Source organism: Apodemus sylvaticus, chromosome 21, assembly GCF_947179515.1.
Source record: "Apodemus sylvaticus chromosome 21, mApoSyl1.1, whole genome shotgun sequence".
NCBI classification, from domain to species: Eukaryota; Metazoa; Chordata; class Mammalia; order Rodentia; family Muridae; genus Apodemus; species Apodemus sylvaticus.
The window spans coordinates 60,291,516-60,315,952 of NC_067492.1; the positions used below are offsets into that span (position 1 = coordinate 60,291,516).

Genomic DNA, 24,437 nt, shown 5'->3' on the forward strand with positions numbered 1-24,437 from the left:
GTTTCCAGATAGGATGATATCTGTGAATGCTTGTCTGCCCAGACTGTCTTTCTTTGTAGATTTTTGGAGGTCTTGTATGAGGAACCTTTCCAGATACCTATTGGAGGAGATGACAGTGTATATAGACTTAAAATATCTCTTTCTTCCTTTCATTTTTTGTATCCCCAATATTTTATATATTCATCATATCCCTGAGCACTGTCCACTCTCTTGGTCCCTTGCCTACATAAAGCCCTACATACCAATCACATCTGTTTTTATTTTAGAGGGTGTGGGCCCCATGTGTATGTCCACACCATTCAATTTCCTTCAAAAATAAGATGGTGATTAGATTATAACATCTGTGTCAGGAAATAAGTGGAGGAAGCACCAGAAATAATTGAATATATTGTCAAGAAAGCATACATTTACATTACAGTGATATCAATATCATGCTTTGTGTTGTACATGTGTGTGGGGGATATTTTAGGATGCAGTGACTTTTGATGATGTGCATGTGAACTTCACTTCAGAAGAGTGGAATTTACTTGATCCTTCCCAGAAGAATCTGTATAAACATGTGATGCTGGAGACCTACTGGAACCTCACAGTTATAGGTAAGACTGTGAATTTTCTTTTGATTTTCAAAATAAGTGACAGATGTTTCTTGGTTATTGATGATCTTCTTTATTTTAATTGAGAAACAGGAAGATTGAGCTGGGTGAATCAGGTTCAATACTGTGAACCTGAATTTCACCTAATTACCAAAATTATATCATTCCTTTTCTGGTACTGTATTTTAGGTTCTTATTGGGAAGACCAACATATTAAAGAACAATGTCAAACTTCTGGAAGTCATGAAAGGTAATTTACTTGTGCAAACTGATTTAGATATTTCTCTGTCAAATTTTTAATATGTTCTGCATGCTCTAAAGAAAAGCAAGAGTATTACATTTCAGTCCTTTAAGTGTAGCTATGATTATAATATTCTCTCAAAACCATGCATCTCATTGTATATTATCTGATTCATGTATGCAAGGCAATCCTATAAGAAAGAAAACAATTAAACAATGACATTAGAGATAACTTTATTTGAATTATATCTCCATTAGACCTATGTGATGAATCTTTCAATCTCTACAATCTTTTAATCTTTGGATGTTGTAGATTAAATAGTGATAAATATCTATCTAAAATATTTGAATCAGTTAATAGTCCATGGTAAAGTTGGTGGTGTTCATTTTCGTATAGTGATATTGCTAAGTTTAATTAGAGGTCATTTTATGAGAGTCTAGAATGATGTCATAGAGAATCTTTAGTCCATATATAAAATGTCTAAGAGAAACAAAATGTCAAAGAGTTTGAATGCAATGTGTGTGAAAACCTTTCATTTCTTCTTTTAATAGATATATCATGTGTCACAATGATTTCTAGTCACAAGAGCATAGGGATATTGACATAAGAAATGGAATTTTTTCCTTGTAGAATAATTACATAAGCAATGTTTTTTATCCCAGAATAATTTGAGTATATGTAGTTTTCTGGTTGTGATTGACTTTCTGAATATGATAGAAGTTTGCAATTAAGTGGTTCTCTAATTTTATAGCAAACTTCCCCAAACTCACAATGTAGGAAATTGTTATGAGAACTAGAACTTGGAAAATCTTCTGATTCTCCTGGTTCACATGAGATGTGTTATTATGTATACTAGAAAAAATATTATGAATGCAAACAGTGTTATAAATTTCTGAGTTGTTCCTTTTTTTCTTCAGATAGGTAGTACAATAGGAAGTATATTTCTCCATATAGCACTCCTATATTTAAAAAAAGATGTTATATTATGAGCCATGAAATAACTATCACAGATATCTTCAGCAACCCATAATGCAGGAGAACACAGTGAACATTTGATGTGATAAAACCTTAAGATGTGATGCTTCTATACCATTGGTCCAAACTGTAAATTTAATGCATACTGATAAAATGATTGATCATGCTAATGAATGTGGTAAAGATTTCACATGTGCCAATTATTGTTGCAGGCATGTAAGAAGTCATAGTGAAGAGAAACCCTATGAATATAATCAATGTGGTAAAGCCTTTGCAAGACCCAGTGATCTCCAAATACATAAAAGAAAACATACTGGAGAGAAACCTTATGAATGCAATCAATGTGGTAAATCCTTTTCATATAACAGTGATCTCCAAAGACATAACAGAACTCATACTAGAGAGAAACCTTATGAATGTAATCAATGTGGTAAAGCCTATTCATGTTCCAGTACTCTCCAATATCATAAAAAAATACATACTGGAGAGAAACCTTATGAATGTTATCAATGTGGTAAAGCCTTTGCAAAACCCAGTCAACTCCAGATTCATAAACGAATACATACTGGAGAGAAGCCTTATGAATGTAATCAATGTGGTAAAGCCTACTCATGGTATGGTAGTCTCCAATATCATAAAAATATACATACTGGAGAGAAACCTTATGAATGTAATCAATGTGGTAAAGCCTTTGCAAAACTCAGTCATCTCCAGATACATAAACGAATACATACTGGAGAGAAACCTTATGAATGTAATCAATGTGGTAAAGCCTTTGCAAGACTGAGTCATCTCCAGTCTCATAAAAGAACACATACTGGAGAGAAACCTTATGAATGTAATCACTGTGGTAAAGCCTTTGCATATCTCCATAGTCTGCAATATCATAAAAGAACACATACTGGAGAGAAGCCTTAAGATGTTTTGGCAAAGAATGTTGCTGGCTATTAACTTTGTTTGAAGAATCTCCTTGTAATTTAGGTAAAGAGGCTTATATTAATTGCATTGACAAAGGAAGTCTCAAAAATCCCCACTTACACTTTGGCATGACAGATTTGATTAAGCATAGCAAACTTAAAAGAAAAAAAACAGCAAAATATATGGTAAAAAGAGCAAAGCATTATCAGTTAGTTGAAATAAGCTAAATCCTGTGATCAAAGATATTCAATGGTCTTAAAGGAATGCTTATGTTGGGGACAGATACAATTCAGCTAATCTTATGGCTTTGCAACTGTATGATAGCTAACTATATCATGTTAGGAATTATTATTATCTGGTTATAGTTTTCATGTGGACATATGAAGATACAAGTATATGTCAAACTGACAAGGAATAGATTTTGATTGCTATTCTGGGTTTTCAATTAAAAAACTAACAGGGAAAGCTTAGGTCCAGGCATGGTATTACATGATTTTTATCCCAGAGTTTTAGAGACAAAACCCTGCTGATCCCTGAGTTCAAGGTTAATCTACAGAGCAAGTTCCAGGACTGTCGCTTTTAGGGAGTAAAGTTTTACAGAAATAGTAAGCTTGTGATAATGTAAAAGAAGGGGCCATGTTCCGGCCCTAGCAAACAGCAGATCTCAGTAGCTTTTTCCATGTGACTCTGTCTTTATAGGTAAGAATAGAAAAGACTATTGAGACTATTGATGCTCTCTAGCTGTAGCTAAAAATTTAGAGGTGATGAAGAAGAAATCAGCATCACTCATGAGAAATCTTCTCGGTAAAGTATTCAGAGTGTCAAGGAATCTGTGTTCCATAGATAGCCCAGGTTAGACCTATTTGTGTAGTTGAACTTGGTCCTGTGTAAGAATCACCCTGGTGGTACTGGTTTTGAATGCATGAAGTTGTTATGCAGAACAGGTGAGGACTGGCACCATTGAGCAAGCATAAAGGATGCTGTTGGTCAAGCCTAGTTGCAGCGGAAGAACCCAGCATCCTGAAGATACAAGTACCATGGGATGAGCAGCAAGAACAGCAGGAGGAGGAGAGTGGAGACAACCAGAGCTTAGAGTAACACAGAGGGCAGAGCATGAAAAGTGACCCAATCTCTTTGGAGAAGCAGAAAAGATGCTGTGTGGATCCTGGACATTGAAAGAAGAAGCTGTAATGTTGAAGTTATCTTGGAGAGCCCAAGATTTTTAGGTATTATATCTTTGTGATACCTGCTCAGGAATGAAATAAAACCAGTAAAAGAGAAAGAATTGTGCTTCAGTGTGAACAAAGCAGAAAGTAGTTGGGGATCTGAAGCACACTTTGACATCAGACATGAAGATGCAGAGTTTGGAGTTTGCTCAGTTGGCTTTGGTCTTATTTAGATCCAGTATTTCCTCATGATTATCTTTAGGAATGAAGATGTATATCCTGTGAATTTCAAGGTATAATATGTGCTTTTTGTTTTTGAAAGTATAGGGTGTTACTCTTGTATGATAGGATTAATCACAGAAGAGTCTTTGACCTTTGGACTTTTAACATGTTTAAGACTTCTATGAATGGTTGTGCCTTTTGAAGTTGGAGCACAAGTGTTTTACATCATGCTTTGTTTAAATGTGATCCCCACACACTCTAGTGTTTAAATAATGATATGGGGCTAGGCAGTGGAATGTGAGAGTTAGGATTTATTTGGGGGAGGGCAAGGCACTATTAGAAGGTGTGATTTTTTTGCAGAAAGTTTATCACTGTTGGGGTGGGGTTTGGGGTTTTTCCATGTGCTGATGTAACCCTTCTATTAGCTCACTGGAAGATGTCACTTCCTGAATTTCTTTGGATCAATATTCAGAAGTCTTATATTCTCCAGTATTTTTTGCCTGCATGTGTAACATGTTCCCTGCTATGAGGAAAATATACTAAACTTTTGAAACTGTAAGATGGGCCCAATTAAATGTTTGCTTTTACAAAAGTTGCATTGACCATTCCATCTATTCTTAGTAATGGAAATTCTAATTGAGAAGTACAGTCAGTGAATTAAGGGTGGTGAAGCAATCTTTTTCATCATGTAAGAATTAGTACTGTGGAGAAATCTTGGGAATGTATTTTGTATGGTGAAGTCTTTGCACACCTCTGTATTCTTTGTCATTATGAAATTATGCATGCTGGAGAGAAATTGTATGAATTACAGCAACATTTTATGAAATCCACTGAGGTCCAACACAACTCAAAGATCAGGAGAATGCAAATGATAAGAAATTATTTTACTTAAGTCAGTACTGATAAATGAGTGCCAGAAAAATACACTTCAAAGCTTATTTGAAATATTCCACCACTACCCACACTACACCAGAAAGTTATATACCTTTCACTTTGAAAACCACAAAAAGCAGTGCCAAATTACCTCTACATTTCCCCTCAATCATCAGTTTTTTTGTATTCTTAATCTATGTCAACTGATACGGAATGTAGTTTTTGTTCTAGCCTATCATAGCCATGTGTTCTTTTGTGGTTAGGATAAGACATTATATTTTGAGGAATAAAACAGTAGTAACAGAAAGTATGGTTATGAACAGTTATGTTTTGGGGAACAAAACATGAATAATGAAAGCTGGCTAGATATTTTCAAGTCCTCAGGTCAGCTATCACCCAGCACTTAAATTAATTTTAAACTTATGATTAAATGGAGGTTGGTAACAAAACGGCAATCCTTAGGACAAATTCATTTTGCTTGTTCCCAACCTTTATATATTATAGTTATGTTCAAGTATATAATAAAACACATATTGATGAGAAATCTTACAAATGTGACAAATGGGATAAAAAATTCTAAACAAATTCATGAATGAATATATAAAAGGACTCATCCTGTAGAGAAATGCTGTTAATACACAATGTGTTAAAGCCTCTGAATGTAACTGTAACTCTTCAAAAAAGACTTTGAAAAAGTCATGAGAAAAAGTCATAATTCAGACAAACCCCATACACATAGACGATGCGTTAATGTTTTGCACCTTCTGGTATCTTTATACAAGAGTAAACTTTTTAGTATGCAATCAATCTACTAAAGCCTTTACACAATCCAGTAGTCTTTGTAGTCTTTCAATAAAATCAAAAGTAATCTGTGACTACACAGAATTTGGGACTATTGAACAAACACACTTACATTGTTTTACTCAAGATTATTTAAAAAAATGTGATGATTGTCAAGAATCAATTCACACTTTATGGTGTCTCTCGATTTTATTTGCACTTGTAAACATGTATCCACAAAAGACGCATGAAGGTAGTAGTAAGGAACCTGTTTTGCATTTCAAATCCTCTTAAGTTACATGAAAGAACAATCACAGGTGTAAAAATTTATTGTGTGTACTAATGCCTTTTATGTTGTTATGATAAAATATAATGTCTAAGGTTACTTCTGAAAGAGTATAATTTGGTTTATGATTCCAGAGGAATATGGGTTGACCATGAAAGTGGAAACACAGCAAGTGTCTTGCAAGTGGGAAAATTAGCCTGAGGCAGAGATACTTTTTCAAATTGCTTATCCAACACAAGTCTTCATATAATTGTTCATCCCTGGACCATATACACACAACCAACAGAAATGTACTCAGCATATTTTATTTTTATATTTGTACATACTTTCTAAAACATACTTAAAATGATTGACTTGGTAGATGTAGTGAAGGCAATGAGACATAACAATATATACTTTAATTAAAAGGTCAAATAATTTCTCAATAAAAGTGCAGGTAGACAGGCAGAATGCTAGTGAAGAACATTGTGAACTGAAAGAAAATACAATTTATTCCCAGAATAAAATACGAATAAATTCCCAGATAACATGGTAGGTTATCCACTCCTGTAAATACAGTCACAAAGGTCCTGATTCTCCTCTTGCCTTGCAGGTACTGCACAAAGATATACGCAGGCAACACATCCAAGCACATAAAATAAAAAAAAAAAAGAAACTTAAAAGGATTTCACTATAGTCATGACTTAGCCCTGATACACAGCACAGTCAGGGCTAGAAAAAATGGACTCCTTCTGGTCTGGATTTAGGCACAGCTGTGGATATGCTTGGAACCATCCTGTTTAGAATCAAAACCTACCATATTCTAAGGAAAGAATAGCAGAATATAGCTGATCATTTGAGATCTACATCGACAGTGCAGTTAGAACACTTTCCTTGATGATATCTGTATTATTTGTCCTTGAAATGTCTGCAAAAATTGAGCTGAGAATTTGAGGGGGCTTATACTAAATCTGATGACTGTTGCTTTTGGTTTGTTGTCACCATATTAGGTTAAATCTATATATTTTTGTATATTAGAGATCTTTCAGTCTTATTTTTATTTACTCTTTTACTTTTTATTACTTCCATTTTTTCAGTTCAGTTGTTACCACTCTCCTGGTACACAATCCGAGAATTCCCCATCCCTTTCCTCTTCTCCTCTGTTTCCAATAGCATGTCTCAATCCTCCAATGCACAGCTCAAAGTATTAGAATTAATCTTCAATAAGCTCATTAAAAAACCCTTCCCCAAACTAAAAACAAAATATGTGATGGTCATCAATATATAACAAGCCTATAAATCCCCAAACAATTTTGAGCATAAGTAAAATATTCTTTTCACATAATATTCAAAACACTAAATGTAAAATCTGATCCTTTGTCACAATTCTCCATACCCAAAATCTGCAGTGAAAACGATGGTCTCCCAGGAGTGCTGACAAGCCTGTGAGTACAGGTAAAACTATCACTTTTGCGCAAAGGGACCCTTACAGAGCACTCAATTTAAAAAGCCTGAGGATCAGCCTGGCACATGGTCCTTTCATTCTCCACCTGCACCGAGAGCTAATCCTCTGCCACAGTGCTCCATAGCCAAATTCCGTGGAGAGAGAGCTGATCTCCCAGGAATTCCATCACATCAGTAAGCTCAGGTAAGACTCCACTTCTGCTCAAATCCCAGGACAATGAGGGATCTGCCTGCACCCAGAGCTGATCCTCCACCACAGTGCTCCATATCCAAATTCTATAGGGAGAGAGCTGATCTCCCAGAAGCATCACCACACCTGTAAGCACAGGTAAGAACTCTACTTCTACTCAAATTCCAGGCCAGAGACTAATCCACACAGAGCCAACAGGAACCAAGGAACAGCTGGGAACATGATCCTTCTGGATCCTCCCTGCACCTTAGAGCTAGCTGATTATGTGCCAATTATCTCCATACCAAAATTCCTCCTGGAGTGAACTGGTCTCTCATGAGTACTGACACACACACACACAGACTTGCAGGAGACAAAAGCCCCAGTCAGACACAGATCAGCTAACACCAGAGATAACTAGAGAGCAGGACACAAGTGTAAGAACATAAGCAACAGAGCCCAAGGCAAATTGGTATAACCAATATTGAGTTCTCCCACCACACCAAGTCCTGGATACCCCAACACAGAAGAAAAGAAGAACTCTGAATTAAAATCACATCCTATGATGATGATAGAGATCTTTAGGAAGGGCATAAATAACTTCCTTAAAGAAATACTGAACACAGGAAAACAGTCAGAATCTCCTAAAAAATGAAACACAAAAATCACTTAAAGTTTTTTCAGAAAAAGACAACTAAAAAGGGGAAAGAATTGAACACCACCCAGGATCTAAAAATTGGCATAGATACAATAAAGAAGTCATAAAGGGAGACAACCCTGGAGATGGAAAACATAGGAAAGAACTCAGGAGTCATAGATGCAAACATCAGCAACAGAATGCAAGAAACAGAAGAAAGAATTTCAGGTGCTAAAGATGACATAAAAGACATTGAACCAAAAGTAAAAAAAAAAAATGCAATAAGCAAAATGTTCTTAACCAAAATCATCCAGGAAATCTAGGACACAATGAGAAAACCAAATCTAAGGTAAAATGTATAGAAGAGAGCAAACATTCCCAAATCTAAAGGGCCAGTAAATATCTTCAACAAAATTACAGAGGAAAATTATCCTAACCTAAGGAAAGTGATTCCCATGGACATACAAGAAATCTAGAAAAATCCAAATAAACTGGATTAGAAAAGAAATTCCTTTTGTCACAAAATAACCAAAGCACCAAATAAACAATTCAAAAAAGAATATTAAAACAGTAAGTGAAAATGGCCAAGTAACATATAAAGGCAGGCCTATCACAATTACACCAAAATGCACATAAGAAACTATGAAAGCCAGAAGATCCTGAGCAGTTCTCACACAGACCCTAAGAGGAAACAAATACCAGCCCTGGCTAATATACCCAGCAAAATTCTCAGTCACTCTATATGGAGAAATCAATATATTCCATGACAAAAATAAATCTCAACAATATCTTTGCACAAATCCAGCCCTAAAAAGTATAATAAATTGAAAATGCCAACACCTGAAGGGAAACTATACCCTAGAAAAAGCAATAAATTAATCTTCCAAAAAACCCAAAACAAGATAACCATACAAACATAAAAATAACAGGAAGCAACAATCACTTTCCTTAATATCTCTTGACATCAATGGCATTTTGCTGCATATGGAAAATGCACCTCAATGTCAAAGACGGGCATTAACTCAGTGTAAAAGGTTGGCAAACAATTTTCTAGCCGTCGTTACCAAGAAACAAGCTGGAGTACACATTCTAATATAGAATAAAATGGACTTTCATCCAAAAGATATCAAAAATGATAAGGAAGGACACTTTCATACTGATCAAAAGAAAAATCTACCAAGATGAAATCTCAATTCTGAACATCTATGCTCCAAATGCAAGGGCATCCTCATTCATAAAAGAAACTTTACTAAAGTTCAAGCACACATTACAACACACACAATAATATTGGGAGACTTCAGCACCGTACTATTAGAAATTGACAGATCATTGAAACCAAAACTAAATGGAGAAACAGTAAACCTAACAGAACTTGTTTGTTTGTTTGCTTGTTTGTTATTTTTTTTTCTGAGACAGGATTTCTATGTATACTCCTGGCAGTCCTGGAACTCACTCTGTAGATGAGGTTGGCCTCGAACTTAGAAATCCGCCTGCCTCTCCCTCCCAAGTGCGGGGATTAAAGGCATGCACCACCACTCCCCAGAAAAACTAACAGAACTTATGAACCATGTATCTATCAGGTATTTATAGAATCTTTCATACTAAAGTAAAAGAATATAACTAATTCTCTGCACCTCATGGTGCCTTCTTTAAATTTGACCAAATGATCAGTCACAAAACAGGCCTGAACAGATACAAGAAGTTTGAAGATAATCTCATGCATCCTATTACATCACCAAAGACTTACTCTGGGTTGAAAAATACCACAGAAATCCCACTTAAACATGGAAACTGAACAACTCCCTGCTCAATGATAACCTCGTCAATGAAGAAATAAAGAAAAAAAATAGACTTTTTAGATGTTAATGAAAATGAAGGCACAACATACCCAAGCCTTTGGCACACAATGAAAGCAGTGCTAAGAAAACTCATAGCTCTGAATATTTATAATTCTCACACACACAAAAACATGGAGAATAGAGGACACTCATTAATTAATGTGTTTTCATTCAAAATGAACAGTAGGGCCCAGCCTTAGAGGAGGGATATTGAAAGTGTCTTGAAGCTACAGTACATCAGAAGCAGGAATAGGAGCTCAAAGCAAGTCTTAATTGCATATAATAAGCCAAGTCTCAGCCTCAGAAGACACTGCTCTAAACAGAAACACATTCCAAATAGAAAACCCTCTGGGAAAAATGAATGGAATTCTTAACGATGAGGAAACTATGGAGAATATAAACAAATAACTGATTAGAGCAGCGACACATAGAGAAAATGAAATTCAAAAAGTAATAGGAACAATTGACTTTTTAAAAGTTTAAAGAAGGCACATCGGTATAGTAATTTTGAGAAAGAGCAGACATTCGCTGGTGGAGGGAATGACATTAAGAAAATAGCCAGAAGGTGCAAAAAAAATACAAAAAAACGGAGGAATGGATACAGAAAATGTGGCATATTTACACTATGAAATACTACTCAGCAATCAAAAACAAGGACTTCATGAAATTCTTAAGCATAGGGATGGAACTTGAGAATGTTGTCTTAAGTGTGGTAACCCAATCACAAAATAACACACATGGCATGCACTCACTGATAAACAGATATTAGCCCAGAAACTCTGAATGCCAAGAAACAATTTACATGTCAAATGATGCCCAAGGATAAGGAAGGAGAGGCCCCTCGTCCTGGAAAGGCTAAGTGCAGCAGTGTAGGGGAATACCAGGACAGGGAAGCGGGAAGGGGTGGATGGAAGTATAGGGGGACGGAAAAGGACTTATGGGACTTTTAGGGAGGAAGGATCCAAGAAAGGGGAAATCATTTGAAATGTAAATAAATAATATATTTGATAAAAAAAGAAGACAGTTTTTTTACTTTGTCCCTATCAGCAATGTTACTGCAGATAATTAAAGCACAGTCAATAGTTTGTGTCACAAATTTGCTCTCATTGCATATTTGTGGGAAGCCCAGTTGAACGGACCCTTTGCTAAGGAACTTTCCTGCTTGTGTGTGTGTGTGTGTGTGTGTGTCTTCCTCACTTCTTTTGGAGTAATTTGGAAACACATTTTTGCCATTGGAAGGTGGTGGTGAAACTTAGCGGATTGTTGAAGAGCTTTGTTGTTTTCCTTAAACAGACAAAAGCAAAACAAAATTAGAATTGCCTTTCTTTTGAGTCTGGAATTCAAAACAGTGGAAAAATGTCTATCAGCACTTTATCATCATCATCATCATCATCATTGTTTTGGATTTTCAAGACAATTTTTTTGTTTTGTTTTGTTTTGTTTTTCTGTGTAGCCCTGGCTGTTCTGGAACCTCACAAGATATCCACCTGCCTCTACCTACAGAGTGCTGGGACTAAAGACTTGATCCACCACCACCAGGCTTAAGAGTTCAGGAGAAAGGAATTTCACTTTTTTGGTGACATGCTGATAATTATGTTTTGGGAAATTTAATTTACAGTTATGATGGGAATTAAGTATCTGGGTGGTTAAGATAATGTCCATCTCCTTGTAGAAAGAATGTGAGTTGACATCACTTAATAATGGCTTTCCCTGTTGTGCTACCACAGATGGCAGATGCTGCAGCTCCCCCAGTATTGCTGATAGGGACCGTGCTGACAGCAACATGGGCTGAGTTGGATAACACGTGTGTGTTAGGCATTAGGGGTTCTGCACAGCACCAGTGTCTGGTACAGATATCACTTTGATAAATATAATGGCTGCTGCTTTTGCCTAGCATGGCCGAGATGATGAGAGTTTATTTGTTCAACAATTGAGATAGTGAAGTTGATGTGTTAAGCAGGGAGCCTGGCATATAATAAATTCGAGTGCCCAGGGAATGGTTATATGGAAAGCTTAGACTGAGGCTTATTCAAGTATGCATGCATATATTTTAAAAATAACAGTAGTGGTTTAAAATGCTGACAGACCCTAAAATTAAATTTCTTACAGGAAATAGGCCAGATTTTCCTCTTAACTTTGAGAAGTAACATAAAATAATAATGAGAGAATGTCTCAGATGTCTAGAAAAGACAAAGATATACAAGGTTTGACTTTTTTCTCCTTAACGTGCTCCATAATAGAATACTATGAATAGGATTTGATCCAAAAATTAAAATCTTAAAATATTTTTTAATTAAAAAAAAAAAAAACGAGCACACTTGGAAGTGGGATTTACCTTGCAATAAAATGCAGAAGTGTGACTCCTGAGGTTCAGTCTTAAGGCATCAGGCAGTGAGCTTGCTGGGAATTAAAGTACTATTGACTTGTCAGGGTGAGATGAGGCTGTTGGGGAAGATGATATGGATGGGTCCTCCATGGTTGGGTAAGGGGATGGTTTTGGAGCATGTTTGAGACAGGTGGGACATTTTGCATGCCTGTCAAGGGTGTTTGTTTGTTTGCTTGGCTTGTTTTTGTTTTTGTTTTGTTTTTCGTTTTTTGTTTTTTTGAGACAGTGTTTCATCATTAGCCCTGGATATCCCTAGATCTTGTTCCGTAGAACAGGCCTTCCTCAAACTCACAAGAGATCTGCTTGCCTCTGTCCCCCAAGTGCTGGGATTAAAGGTGTGTACCACCACTGCTTGGCTGTCCAAGTTCTTTTTAAATATGGGAGAACATAGCCTAACTGTGAACTCCACCTGAGACCTAAGACCACATGGCAACGACTAAACCTGCTCTTGCAGTCCTACTGTTTAGTTGAAGTAGATATACTATAGCGAATACATAGTATACATAGTGTATAAACACACACACACACACACTATAGTGAATGAATGCTATTTGTTGTGCTCTAAAACCTACATTAAGTATACATATACATACATTCAACAATTATTTATCAAGAGAAATCTCACAGAGGCAGGGAAAAGGGGATGCAATATGGAATTTCAGGAAGGGGGAACCTGTAAAGGAGAAAACATTTGAAATGAAAATAAGGACAATAGTCAATAAAAAATCATTTTAAAATGACTTGAAATGCTGGGTGGTGGTGGTGCACACCTTTAATGCCCGCAATTGGGAGGCAGAGGCAGGCGGACATCTGAGTTCAAGGCCAGCCTGGTCTATAGAGTGAGTTCCAGGACAGCCAGGGCTACACAATGAAACTCTTGAAAAAAAAAGTTCAAAAAACCAAAAAATATTAAAAAAAAAAATTAAAAAAATCAACAGTTGTATAGTCTCCCCCTAGGTACAGACAATGCCGTCCTCTGCTATATATGTTCCTGGAACCATGCACTAGCCCATGTGTGCTCTTCAGTTGATGGATTCGTCTCTTTGAGCTCCCAGGGGTCTGCGTTACTTGATACTGTTGGTCTTCTTAAGGGATTGGCCTCCCCTACCTATCCTTCCATCCTTCCCCTAACTCTCCATAGGGATCCATGACCCGAGTCCAATGGTTGGCTGTGAGTATCTGCATCTGTGTCAGTCAGTCGCTGGTGTTCCCTCTCAGAGGAAAGCCATGCTAGGCTCATGTCGACAAGTACATAGATGTTTTTCCATCTCAAATGGCTGTCACCCAGTGTAGTCTGTCCCATGTGGCAGAACTCAGCTTTCCTCAATTAGAAAATGGGGGCTTCAGGTGCATGAGGCCGTACTGTTGGTTGTGACTCTGTAATGATCTTTGAGCACCTTGTGATACACCTGTCTTTTAATATGAACATGTGTGCAGTTGTGGGATATACCTCACATTTGTCTCCTTTGTTATAATTTGGAGATAGATTTCTAAACAAACCTGGTGAGCAAACATGTGAATCCCAGCCTCCTAGTCTCTAACCATCCTGCTTAGCACACTATTCATCCGTGGGGTGTGTTTAAGGCCATCCTCCATCCGCTAAATGCTACTTACTGTCACTATTCCTAAGCTTAGTAAGTCCTTTACATCACAAATTGTACTCTTGCACATCTCAGTTTAATATGTCAGTGCTCCCCAGTATATGAGAGGCCTTTTAACTGCTCTACAAAAGTAATTGCACATGGATCTTACTTCTAAGTGGTCAATGCTGAGGGCAGAACTTGTAGAAGATTCCAGAGAAACCAGCGCTGTCAAAGTTTGGCATCCTGCCCATCGCATTTCTTCAAGCAAGCCCCTGGTCCAAGTATTTTGAGCAGACTCAGCCCTGATAGTGAAGTTATTCAGAGGTCACAGCCTGATCTAGCAAGGGAGGAGCACCACAAGGGACCTCACAGGTGCAAACATCTGGCTACACCTGGCCGACACTTCCCATGCAGCTCTAGGGAGAACCAACCACCACTGCTCCCACTGTTCATATGTCTGCTCCTTCTTACTATGGGCAGTGACTCTGCTCAACATATCTCAAAAATGGAGATTACTTGAGGTTCCCTTACAGCACCTCAACTTTATTAGGATCATTTTCCATGTAAATCTCCAATTTTATCAAAATTTCCTAATTCTCTCTTTACTTAATTTAGAAATATTTTTAAGTCTATCCTTTTAGAGGTATCCCTTATTTTGTAAATCTTCAAATTTCACACTTTTTCTATGTATTTCTTCATTTTTACCAGGAATACACTTAAAGAAAATCTTCCCTTTCATCCCAATTTTTTGTATGTCCTTGGTCATTTAGTAAAAATAAAATTGTCTAAGTTTTTTTAACATTATTTTCAAAAAAGTTCTTCAATTTTAACACATTTTTGTATATATTTCTTCAATTTTATCAGAAATGTTTTACATGTCAACTCTCAATTTTATCAGAAAATGTTCTACTTCCTTTTTCAATCATTTTAGGAATTTTTATGTCTACCATTTATCTGTATTATTTTTCAATTAAAACCTTCAATATTTCAAATTCCACTTCATTTTTTCACAAATATTTTCAGTAAATGTTTGTACTACATTTTAAAATTAGTTTAGAAATATTTTATCTGTCTAACATTTTGTGTTTTTCTGATATCTTCAATTTTATTACATTTCCTGTATATTACTTCAATTGTATTAGAAATATTTTCCATCAAAATCTTCAATTTTATCAAATTTTTTCTAGGTGTTTGGACAATGTGCTAGGTATATTTTCAATGTTTGCTATTTTACTATTATTATTTTCCAACTAATTCTTCAATTTTAATACTCACACATATATTTCTTCGATATTACTATGAATATTACTTAAACTTTAATTTTATCAGAAAATATTTCTATTAAATTTTTCAATTTCTTAGAGATGCTTTTATGTACACAATTTTTATCTGAATAATTTCCCATGAAAATCTTCAATTTAGCACTACTTTTCTATATATTGCTTCAATTTTATCAGAAACATTTTCCATGACAATTATCAATTTTATCAGAAAATATTTGTAAGTGCTTGATTCAGTAAAGATAAATTATCCTTTTACAATTATTATTTTCCAACAGATTTTTCAATTTTAACACTTTATTTTTCAATTCATTCCTAAAATTGAATTTTCCTACACATTTAGTTCTCTTTATCAACTTTTTATGTGTATTTATTTTCAATGCCAAATCTCAATTTTAAATAAATTTTCTTTATATTTCTTCAATTTTATAAGAAGTATTTTCCATGAAAGCCATCAATTTGATTAGAATTTTTTTTACATGGTTTGTCAATCAGTTTTGATGTATTATCTATGTGTACACTTTCATGTGCATTATTGTACATCAAATTCTTCAATTTTAATACACATATTTATATATTTCTTCAAATTCAGTGAAAATGTCACATTGGTGTCTCTGTCAGTCACACAGAGACTGCTGGCCCTGCCCCTGATGTCATGCCAACCTCGCCCTTCTCCCATTTATCTTAGCCCCGGGCGGGAGCCTTGTTGAAGTCCCTGTCCATCAACCAGCTACCACTATCCCCACCCCTGATGTCACTTCGATCCCCGGCCCCGCCCCTCATCCCTCTATCTCAGCCTTGGTAGGCGCCATGTTGGCGTCCTTGTTGGTCACCAGTCAACTGCTGGCCCCGCCCCTAACGTCACACTGATCTTGCCCCGAGACCAGTCCCTGGAATGATGTCATTTCCTGTCTTTCATTTTTATGAATGAAAGTGGGCCCAAAGTTTGAAAGTTCCTGTTGGGCAGTGTTGTGACAGAGGCTGGAGGGAGGTGAGCGCACCCTTTTAGTGACTGCTGGGATTGCCGAGCTTCCAGGGTGCAGAATGGCTGGGCATGGAACCTGCGAGTAGGTCCACGGTGTGATAGAGGCTTGAGGGAGGTGAGCGCGCCCTTTTAGTGACTGCTAGGATTGCCAAACTTCCCCAGGCGTCACACAGAATGGCCAGGCAGTGAATGGCGGGACGGGACCACATTCGCATGTGCATTCAGTTGAAGATAGTTCTCCATGCTGTGGGTGTCTGTGAGCTCTGGAGTCACTCCGCGCTATCTTCCTGATGTCTCCATAGAGGCGTTCCTTGAGTTTGGAGAGGCTGGGCAAGGCGCGGGCTTCCCGCTCTGGAAAGTTTGCAGCGGGGCAGAGTGCAAACCCTCTCTGTGCTCCTCCAGGCAGGGACAGTAGCCTCCTGGCACGACCCTCCTGTGGGGACAGAAGCCGATTCTGGCCGCCATGGATCGCTGGGATGTGCGCCAAGCCCTCAGTTTTGCCTGTGAGCTTCTGAGACAGGTAGGGAATTCACAGGCCAATAAACTGAGTCCTATTTGTGCATTTTACACACAGACAGCCTGCTATTTCTGTTCTCTGTCTCTGTTCCCTGCACTTGTACCCTCTCTGTTCTCTATCTCTAACTTCTTGGCTCTTTCTCTGTTCCCTGTCTGTCTGCCTGTCTGCAGGTTCTCCTGTGTATCTCTATCCCATGATCATGTTCTCCCTCTTCCCCTTTCCCCCATACAGCCTCCTTTGCATCAGATCTCTTCCATGCTTTAGATGCTCAGGATCTCCTGTGAAAGGATAGCTTGGTTTTCTTGGTGACATATTTTCTTGGATGCTATTCATTATATTCCTATGTTGGTGTCTAGCCATTTGGGTTTATGGTGATACTAGGTCTAGATACTGGTTACACAGTTTCTCTTGTTTGTATGGGAATTGAGTTTTATTTCTGGGGTTCAATTTGCTGTCTGTATTGTGAAAATATTCATTAAGAGGTGGGGAATAAGTAGTTTGTATTCCTTTGTTCTACATTCTCAAGGGCACCACATTTTAACATTATAATTGTTCATCAAAGGATAAAAATAACATTTTTGGTTTTCCCTACAGAAAATTGAAAACGTGTTTCTTTATTAAAAAGGTTTATTTGTTTATTTCATGTGTGTGAGCATATTGTTGCTGTCTTCAGACACAGCAGAATAGGGCATAGGATCCCATGACAGATGGTTGTGGGCCACCATGTGGTTGCTGGGAATTGAACACAGAAGCTCTGGAAGAGCAGCTATTGCTCTTAACCACTGAGCCATCTCTCCAGCCCTGAAAAAATATTTCTTATGAAACTGTATATATCCTGCAATCATTACATCAACAATAATGTACTCAGCATGTCTTTAGACAAATCCACCTTACCTAAATAGTTATTCACCTTTACAAATTGTACAAATACTGGGCACCTATGTCCTCTCATTTTATGGAGTTTTAATAATATTTAAAAAGGCCTGCTGTGATTATATTAATTCAAGGGAGCTGAAGGTATGAAAATGGTTATTGTTTAATGTAAACAATAAGACACAAGCCCTGTGCTGATCTGTCTGAGTATATTTATTGTTTTTTAATGAGGCATTTTGGAATACAAATATTGTTTGAATTATTAAAGTGTTTATGTCTGCATAAATATTTACATATGTTTATTTCATTTTCAAATGCAAAGATATATTATTCTTATATTGAGTGAAGACAATCTCCAATATAAATAACATTTCCTGGTCTAGGAGAAAAACAAATCTTTAAAACTAATTTAGAAATCTAAGGGATAGTGACCATGTTGTGTACAGTTGGGAAAGGCTTCATAGAAATAACACTGTGACAAGATCTGTATGTTTACATATATCATGTCCTTAAAAGTAGACATTACAGTTTAAATATATATCCTCATGTTACCTATTACAAATAAAGATTCAGAGACATAATATCATTTCATATTTTTCTTACCCATGGGGATTTATTGATTAAATATACTTTTGTCAATTCATATTAATTTTTTAAGTTTTATTTATTACGAATAAAATTACCTTAGACAAAGTTAACCACTTTACATTACTTGTAATATATTTGAGTTAAGAAAAATATGTGATAAGAAAATATCAAATCATGATTTGATCCCATGTGCATAATTTATACATAAATAATAAAAGACTAATTTCATTAAGCCATGAATTTGTGTTAATTCATCTCTGAGAATACTTTTTTCATTATTTTGGATGCCATGTGAAAACTTCACAAAGATATTTATTAAGCATATTTTTAAGTTGGACAGAAAAACAAACCAGACATGTCTAGAGCAGAAGAGTACTGAAGGACATTTTATCTCAGAGGAAAATTAGCTGCATAAAAACTGACAGTGAGACCCAACACAGGGTAGCACAATTATTCTTTGCTGGCAGCAGTTGGTCTGGCCTTTGGCAGCTTACCCCATGATTATCTGTTGAGTTTTGTGAATATCAAAGTCTTCACTTCTTTGCCAGTATGCTACTTTGGAAGTAGTATGAATAAACTTTTAGTTCCTTAGAGAAACCATTAAATAACTAAGATAGAAGCTATCAGAATAAAAACAAACAAAATATTAAGATATAAAATGAATAATTTATAGGTCTGTTATTTTGTGTAATAGGGACTCTATTGACTCAGTGATACCATCAAGAATAATTATGGAGACCATTGTATCCTGTATCATTTGGTAATATTTACTAAAGCTGTGGGGAAAACACATGGCCCATGCAATATTTATTGTATCATTACCAAAGAGGGGTGCTAAGTCCCATGATTTTGTCCATCTTATGAAGATCCCCAGGTGAAACTGAGAACAACCAAGACAGTAGAGGTTTTCTGTTGTATGTGAACTGGGACCCATAATAATGTAAAGATATATCCCATCTGGGAATTCTAGGTTCCATTTTCATTGGGGCAGGAAAGAAGATTTTGATATTATAAAATAGAGTACTAGGAAGTCAGATGAGCAAAAAGATAGAAGCTGAGATCACATAGCACAACAACATCATTGACATAATCCTGAGAATTATCCTTACCCTGACATTTCTTTTTTGTGTAATAGGGATACTATTGATTCAGTGGGACCATCATGAATAATGATGGCCACCTAAACCTGCCCCTAACCCTGGGAATTATCCTAAATCTCTCATCCTATCTTAAACCCCTTAATTTCCTAAGCATCCAAACCCTAACAACCATTATCCTGATTTTAACCATAACCCTCTAATCCACTAATGCTTTCTCTCACCCTGCTTACTGTAGGGGATATGTCTTAATTATTCCTTGTAAAGTGAGAAACTCTTTCTTAATTGTGATCTTTTGAGATGTTCTGATCCACCTTTTACTTAGGCTATAGGTGCTTTTATCAACCTACATATAGACAGGTCATGAAAAGGTAATTCAATAATTTTTTTGTACTTGTACTAATTTATTTTACAAAAGTGTTTTGTTTTTTTTTTTTTTAAACTGGCATTAGGAAGTACTTATTTCTTAAGTATACTGGTATACACTGAAGATCACCTGTAATATCCTGCAATTTGTAATTTCCCTTATGTTTCTAATTTCCCTTGGCTTACAGACTTTATTAGGACATTCAATTAACTACCCTTTCTATACACATAGAAAGATTCATTTTCTCTATGATTTGAGATAGGCTTATATACAAAATATGTACTAATCCAACCTTATTTTTTCTCTACTTTGCCACTGATAAAAATATGATGTCTAGTAATAATGATCAACAGTGATTCCCTGTGTTTCTGGCTTTTCATCTGAGGTTGTCTCATACCTATCATCTGTTTAAGAGAGCTTCAGTTAACCTGATCCAAGCATTTAGCCATAAACAAAATTCTTGCTTGGTTTTGTTTGTTTGTTTGTTTTGTAACAGGTTTTTTCTGTATAGCCCTGGCTTTCCTGGAACTCACTTTGTAGACCAGGCTGGCCTGGAACTCAGTTCACCACCCTCGGCCTGCCAAGTGCTAGGATTACAGGCATGCACCACCACTGCCCAGTTAAAACATTTTTTTTAGTAAAAATACATCCTTAATGTTAATAGCCTGAGTCATGCACTGGGTCATCCATTCCTGGGTCACACTGATACCTCCAATGCACCTTGAGCAGTGGGCTTTGCAAACTCTTCACCATGATTATGGAAGAAGACAAGGGCTTTGAAGAAAGCTCAGGCAAGGTCTGAAATCTTAAGTGCAGGGTCTTGGTTCACAGAGGGGAGGAACAGGCAGCTGACTAGCCTCAGCTGGAATGTTGAGTCCTCCCAAGAACTGGGTGGGGTGAGGTTCCTCTTTTAATCTTAATTCAAATGCTAATGGAGTGCAAACCCCTCCTGCTATCTGGAAAAGTTTTGCCCCTAGACAGTGTCGGGAGCCGCCCGAACGCTCCTATGACCTCCATTACAAGATGCCGCCTACATCCTGTTCTTGTTGAGCTGTAAACAGGCTGAGTGCGCATGCCCAAGCGGAATTTCCCGCCACTGAGTCTCTGCCTACCTCGTGGCGTCATGTGGGGTGATGAGCCGCAGCCAACCAGGGTACGCCACGTCCAAGGCAGGAGTACTTGCCTATATAAGACTTGGGTTCACGCCCCCTCGAGGTCTCCGCCCTATAAGCTTATGCTCTCCCTCTCAAGATACATTAAAGCTTTTTACAGAAGGATTCTAAGTGTGCTGTGTCGTTCTTGCTGGCGAGATGGAAGCGTGGGACATCTGGTGCCGAAACCTGGGAACACGACCAGACCATCGTCAACACCATCAGAGACCCCTTGAATTCAAGGTAGATCCAGAACTGTAGGTGAAGTCGCCCAGAGAGGTATGTCTTTTTTGGACTTCGAGTTGAATCTCTCTCCACCTTGGGAAGGCAGTCTTAAGGCGTTGGTCATTGTCCTGGGAGCGCTCCTACTTTTTCTGATAGTTTCCTTTTACATTCATAAAGGTTAGTGTTAGGTGTCGTAAGGCTGACGTAGATAAGCGACAACACCTGAGCCAGTGCCTCAGTCTCTCGTAGATAAGGGAGCAGCACGTGCTCCTTTTACCTTCGGTTTCTCGCGCCGGTAAGACGGAGTGTGCCCTCATGGGCTTGTCCCAATGGTTGTCGTCACCTTAGAGGCTGTACTAAAACAACGAGATATCAAGGTGGCCAACCGAACGCTTAAGAACTTTGTACGAGAGGTAGATCGAGTGGCTCCCTGGTATGTCTGCTCCGGGTGGCTGACCTTGGTCTCATGGAACAAGTTAGGTAACACGACAACAATATAGAAACTCATTAAAAACTGCTTAGAAGATAGAGACTGCCAGACTGCTGTTACCAAGGGCCGAAGTGTTCTCAAAGAAGTCCAGGACAACATATCAGAAACTGAGCACAGTGAGAGGTTAGGTACACGTAAGAAGAAACGGGCCCAAAATAAAGAAAATGGCCCTACCAAAAAGTCTACGGACAAGGGAGTGTATAAAAGAGAAGTTAAAAACTCCTCCAACCTTATAAAGACGGACGGAGAGAGTAATCTATACCCCATCCGTGAGCTGCAAGCTCTGCAGATAAACATATGTCTACAGCCTCTAAGAGCTGTTTAAAGAGGAAAATGGATACAATTGCTTAACAAGCGCGCTTATCTTTCTGTGTATCTTTCTGTGTTTGTCCTGGTACACCGACTGTTTGTCTATGTGTACGTTTATGTCCTCTCTGTGTTTTTGTGTGAATGACTGTTTGTTTCATGTTAAAAAAATTTTGGTAAGAATTTCATCTGCTGGCAACCTCTTGAGCCATCTGCAGTTTGTGTGAGGACTGATTTAAAGCTGCGCCACAGCAGCACAGTTCACTCACCCAAGAGACAAACATGGCTGGGGAAAAAGCCACTTTTAAAAGCCCAAAAGCCTCAATTTTTGGGAAAAACTTTGGTTTGGCTTGTGAAATTCGTGTAATCGCTTTATACTTCTTTCTAATTGGTTTTAATGGTATAAGGTTTCACATATCTTGATTAAAGTGTTATAAATTAATTGGTTATTATTTAAAAGGTATAGTGTTATTAAGAAAAGGTTAGTTTAAAACTGGTGATTCGGTGTTAGAGCCATCTTAACTAGCTACACGTGGCCTAACACAACTCATGCTTTGTTCTTGTTTATAATTAGATTTAAAGGGGTTTTTTTTTGCATGTCTTGACTATATAGAGTATTGGCTTAAGTCACTGGACATGATTTAAAGGGTTTATGTTATTAACAAAAAGTTAGATTAAAGCTAGTAGTTTAGGGTAGTCGCCATTTTTAAACAACACGCGACATGACACAATCCAGGAAATACAGGCCTTTAAGACGCTCCTAAATTGACATGGTGTTTTGTGTGAATCTTGGCCTAGAGATTAGATTTTAAGATTTAAAATAATGTCTCTTTAATAAGTTACACTGGCAGACAAACCTTGTGCTGTAAAAATGTGTTTGTCATTGATTTTAAAGAAAATAGATTGTTTTAAAATTGAGATTTACTTCCAAAGTTGTAGCTGTGCTCTAATATTACAAGGAAAAATTGAGTTACAATAAAAATTGCCAGTGTGTCATTGGCTACAGTTTTCAGTTTACACGATTCTTAAAATGTCTTGTAATTAAGATAATTTTAAGAGTGATACAGCTGTCTCCAAGATTAAAAAGGAGAACTCAGTGTAAATGTATTTGATATCAAGTAGGTTCCTTTGATCATAGAATTACAGGTTTCTTTTGTTTAATCCTCAAAGCGTCCTTACAGGGCCAGGTAGTTTTGGGTCTGGTCTTAGATAAAAGGCTCAGATTAGAAGATATTTACATTTGAAGAATCTCATACAATGTCCTTGCCAAGGACTCAAGGTAGATCCTAGGGCAGATAAAAAAATTTTTACATTTGAGTTAATGCAAAGCTTAGAGCTGCCTCAGGGAAAGCTAGTGAGAAAGCTTAGAGAAATTGTTTCTGCCTTACAGGCCACACCTAGAGAGTGTTTCACTTAAAATTTTTTTATCCAGGTGTGGGTTAAAATGCAGTTCAAATCTATGAAAGGTCAAGGAGGCTATAAAGACATTAACATTTGGCCTGTCTACTCCCTACAAAATTATTGTAAATTTAAAGGGTTGGTTTTTTCCTTTACATTCTGATAATTATAAAAACATTTGCTTCTAATTTTAAAGAAACAACAAAACAATTTCATTAAAAAGTTTTTGCCTCAAGGAATGACTAACAGCCTTACGTCCTGTGAGAAAAAATGTTTGTCTCTCTTTCAATACAAGAGTTAGGATCTTACATTTTTCAGTGTATAATGTTCATAGGATGTTTGTTACAGGCCTTTGCTCCTAACTATAGACTTTTAAAAATTTTTAGGTAAATGGTTTTCAAAGGTTGTTAAGATATATTAATTGGCTTTATCTTATTTTTACCTTATTATAAGCTTGCCACAAGAGGTCTTAAACCTCTATTTTCAAGAAAACGTTTGTTCCTTGCTTCAAGCAGCAATCAAATTAATATTAATGGTTGATCTATTACATGACAAGCCTTTTTAGACAAAATTAATAATTGTTATCCAAAAGAATTTGTACTCTCAGATCACATGTTTATTCCTTTAAGTTTCTCCCTGCTTCAGCACAAATACTATAACAGCTATTTTTGAGATGTTAATAATCAAGCTTTTAATAATAGTATATATATATATATATATATATATATATATATATCATGGTTTGGGCGGAGTCAGAACCCTCACTTTGCCATGACCATTGCTAAAACACTCTCGGCGCCCCCTCCTTATGAGACAAGCCACGGAACCTTCTTTTTCCTACCAGAGAGGGTGAAGAGAAAGCTCCGGATGTCCTTTCCCGTCTTTGAAAGCCTAGAGAACACTGATCGGGCGTATGCCCCAGTGGAATATAGTAGGATTAAAGAACTGGCTGAGGCCGTTAGAAAATATGGGGTCTCGGCCAATTTCACATTGGCCCAGTTAGACCAACTGGCAGGGGACTCCATGACACACACCGATTGTCAAATGGTG

The 24,437-nt window shown here is 37.0% G+C and overlaps 1 protein-coding gene across 1 annotated transcript in view; it reads left to right on the plus strand.

The window, feature by feature from the left end:
* The window catches only part of LOC127671957 (zinc finger protein 431-like), a gene marked incomplete at its 3' end in the record, with an annotated part of 189,829 nt that overhangs the window by 158,167 nt on the left and 7,225 nt on the right, over window positions 1-24,437 (plus strand). The window contains exons 2-4 of the mRNA XM_052167096.1: window positions 470-596; window positions 783-843; window positions 2,022-2,707. Of these exons, the coding sequence (XP_052023056.1) occupies window positions 470-596; window positions 783-843; window positions 2,022-2,707 (874 nt within the window). The remainder of the gene's footprint in view (window positions 1-469; window positions 597-782; window positions 844-2,021; window positions 2,708-24,437) is intronic.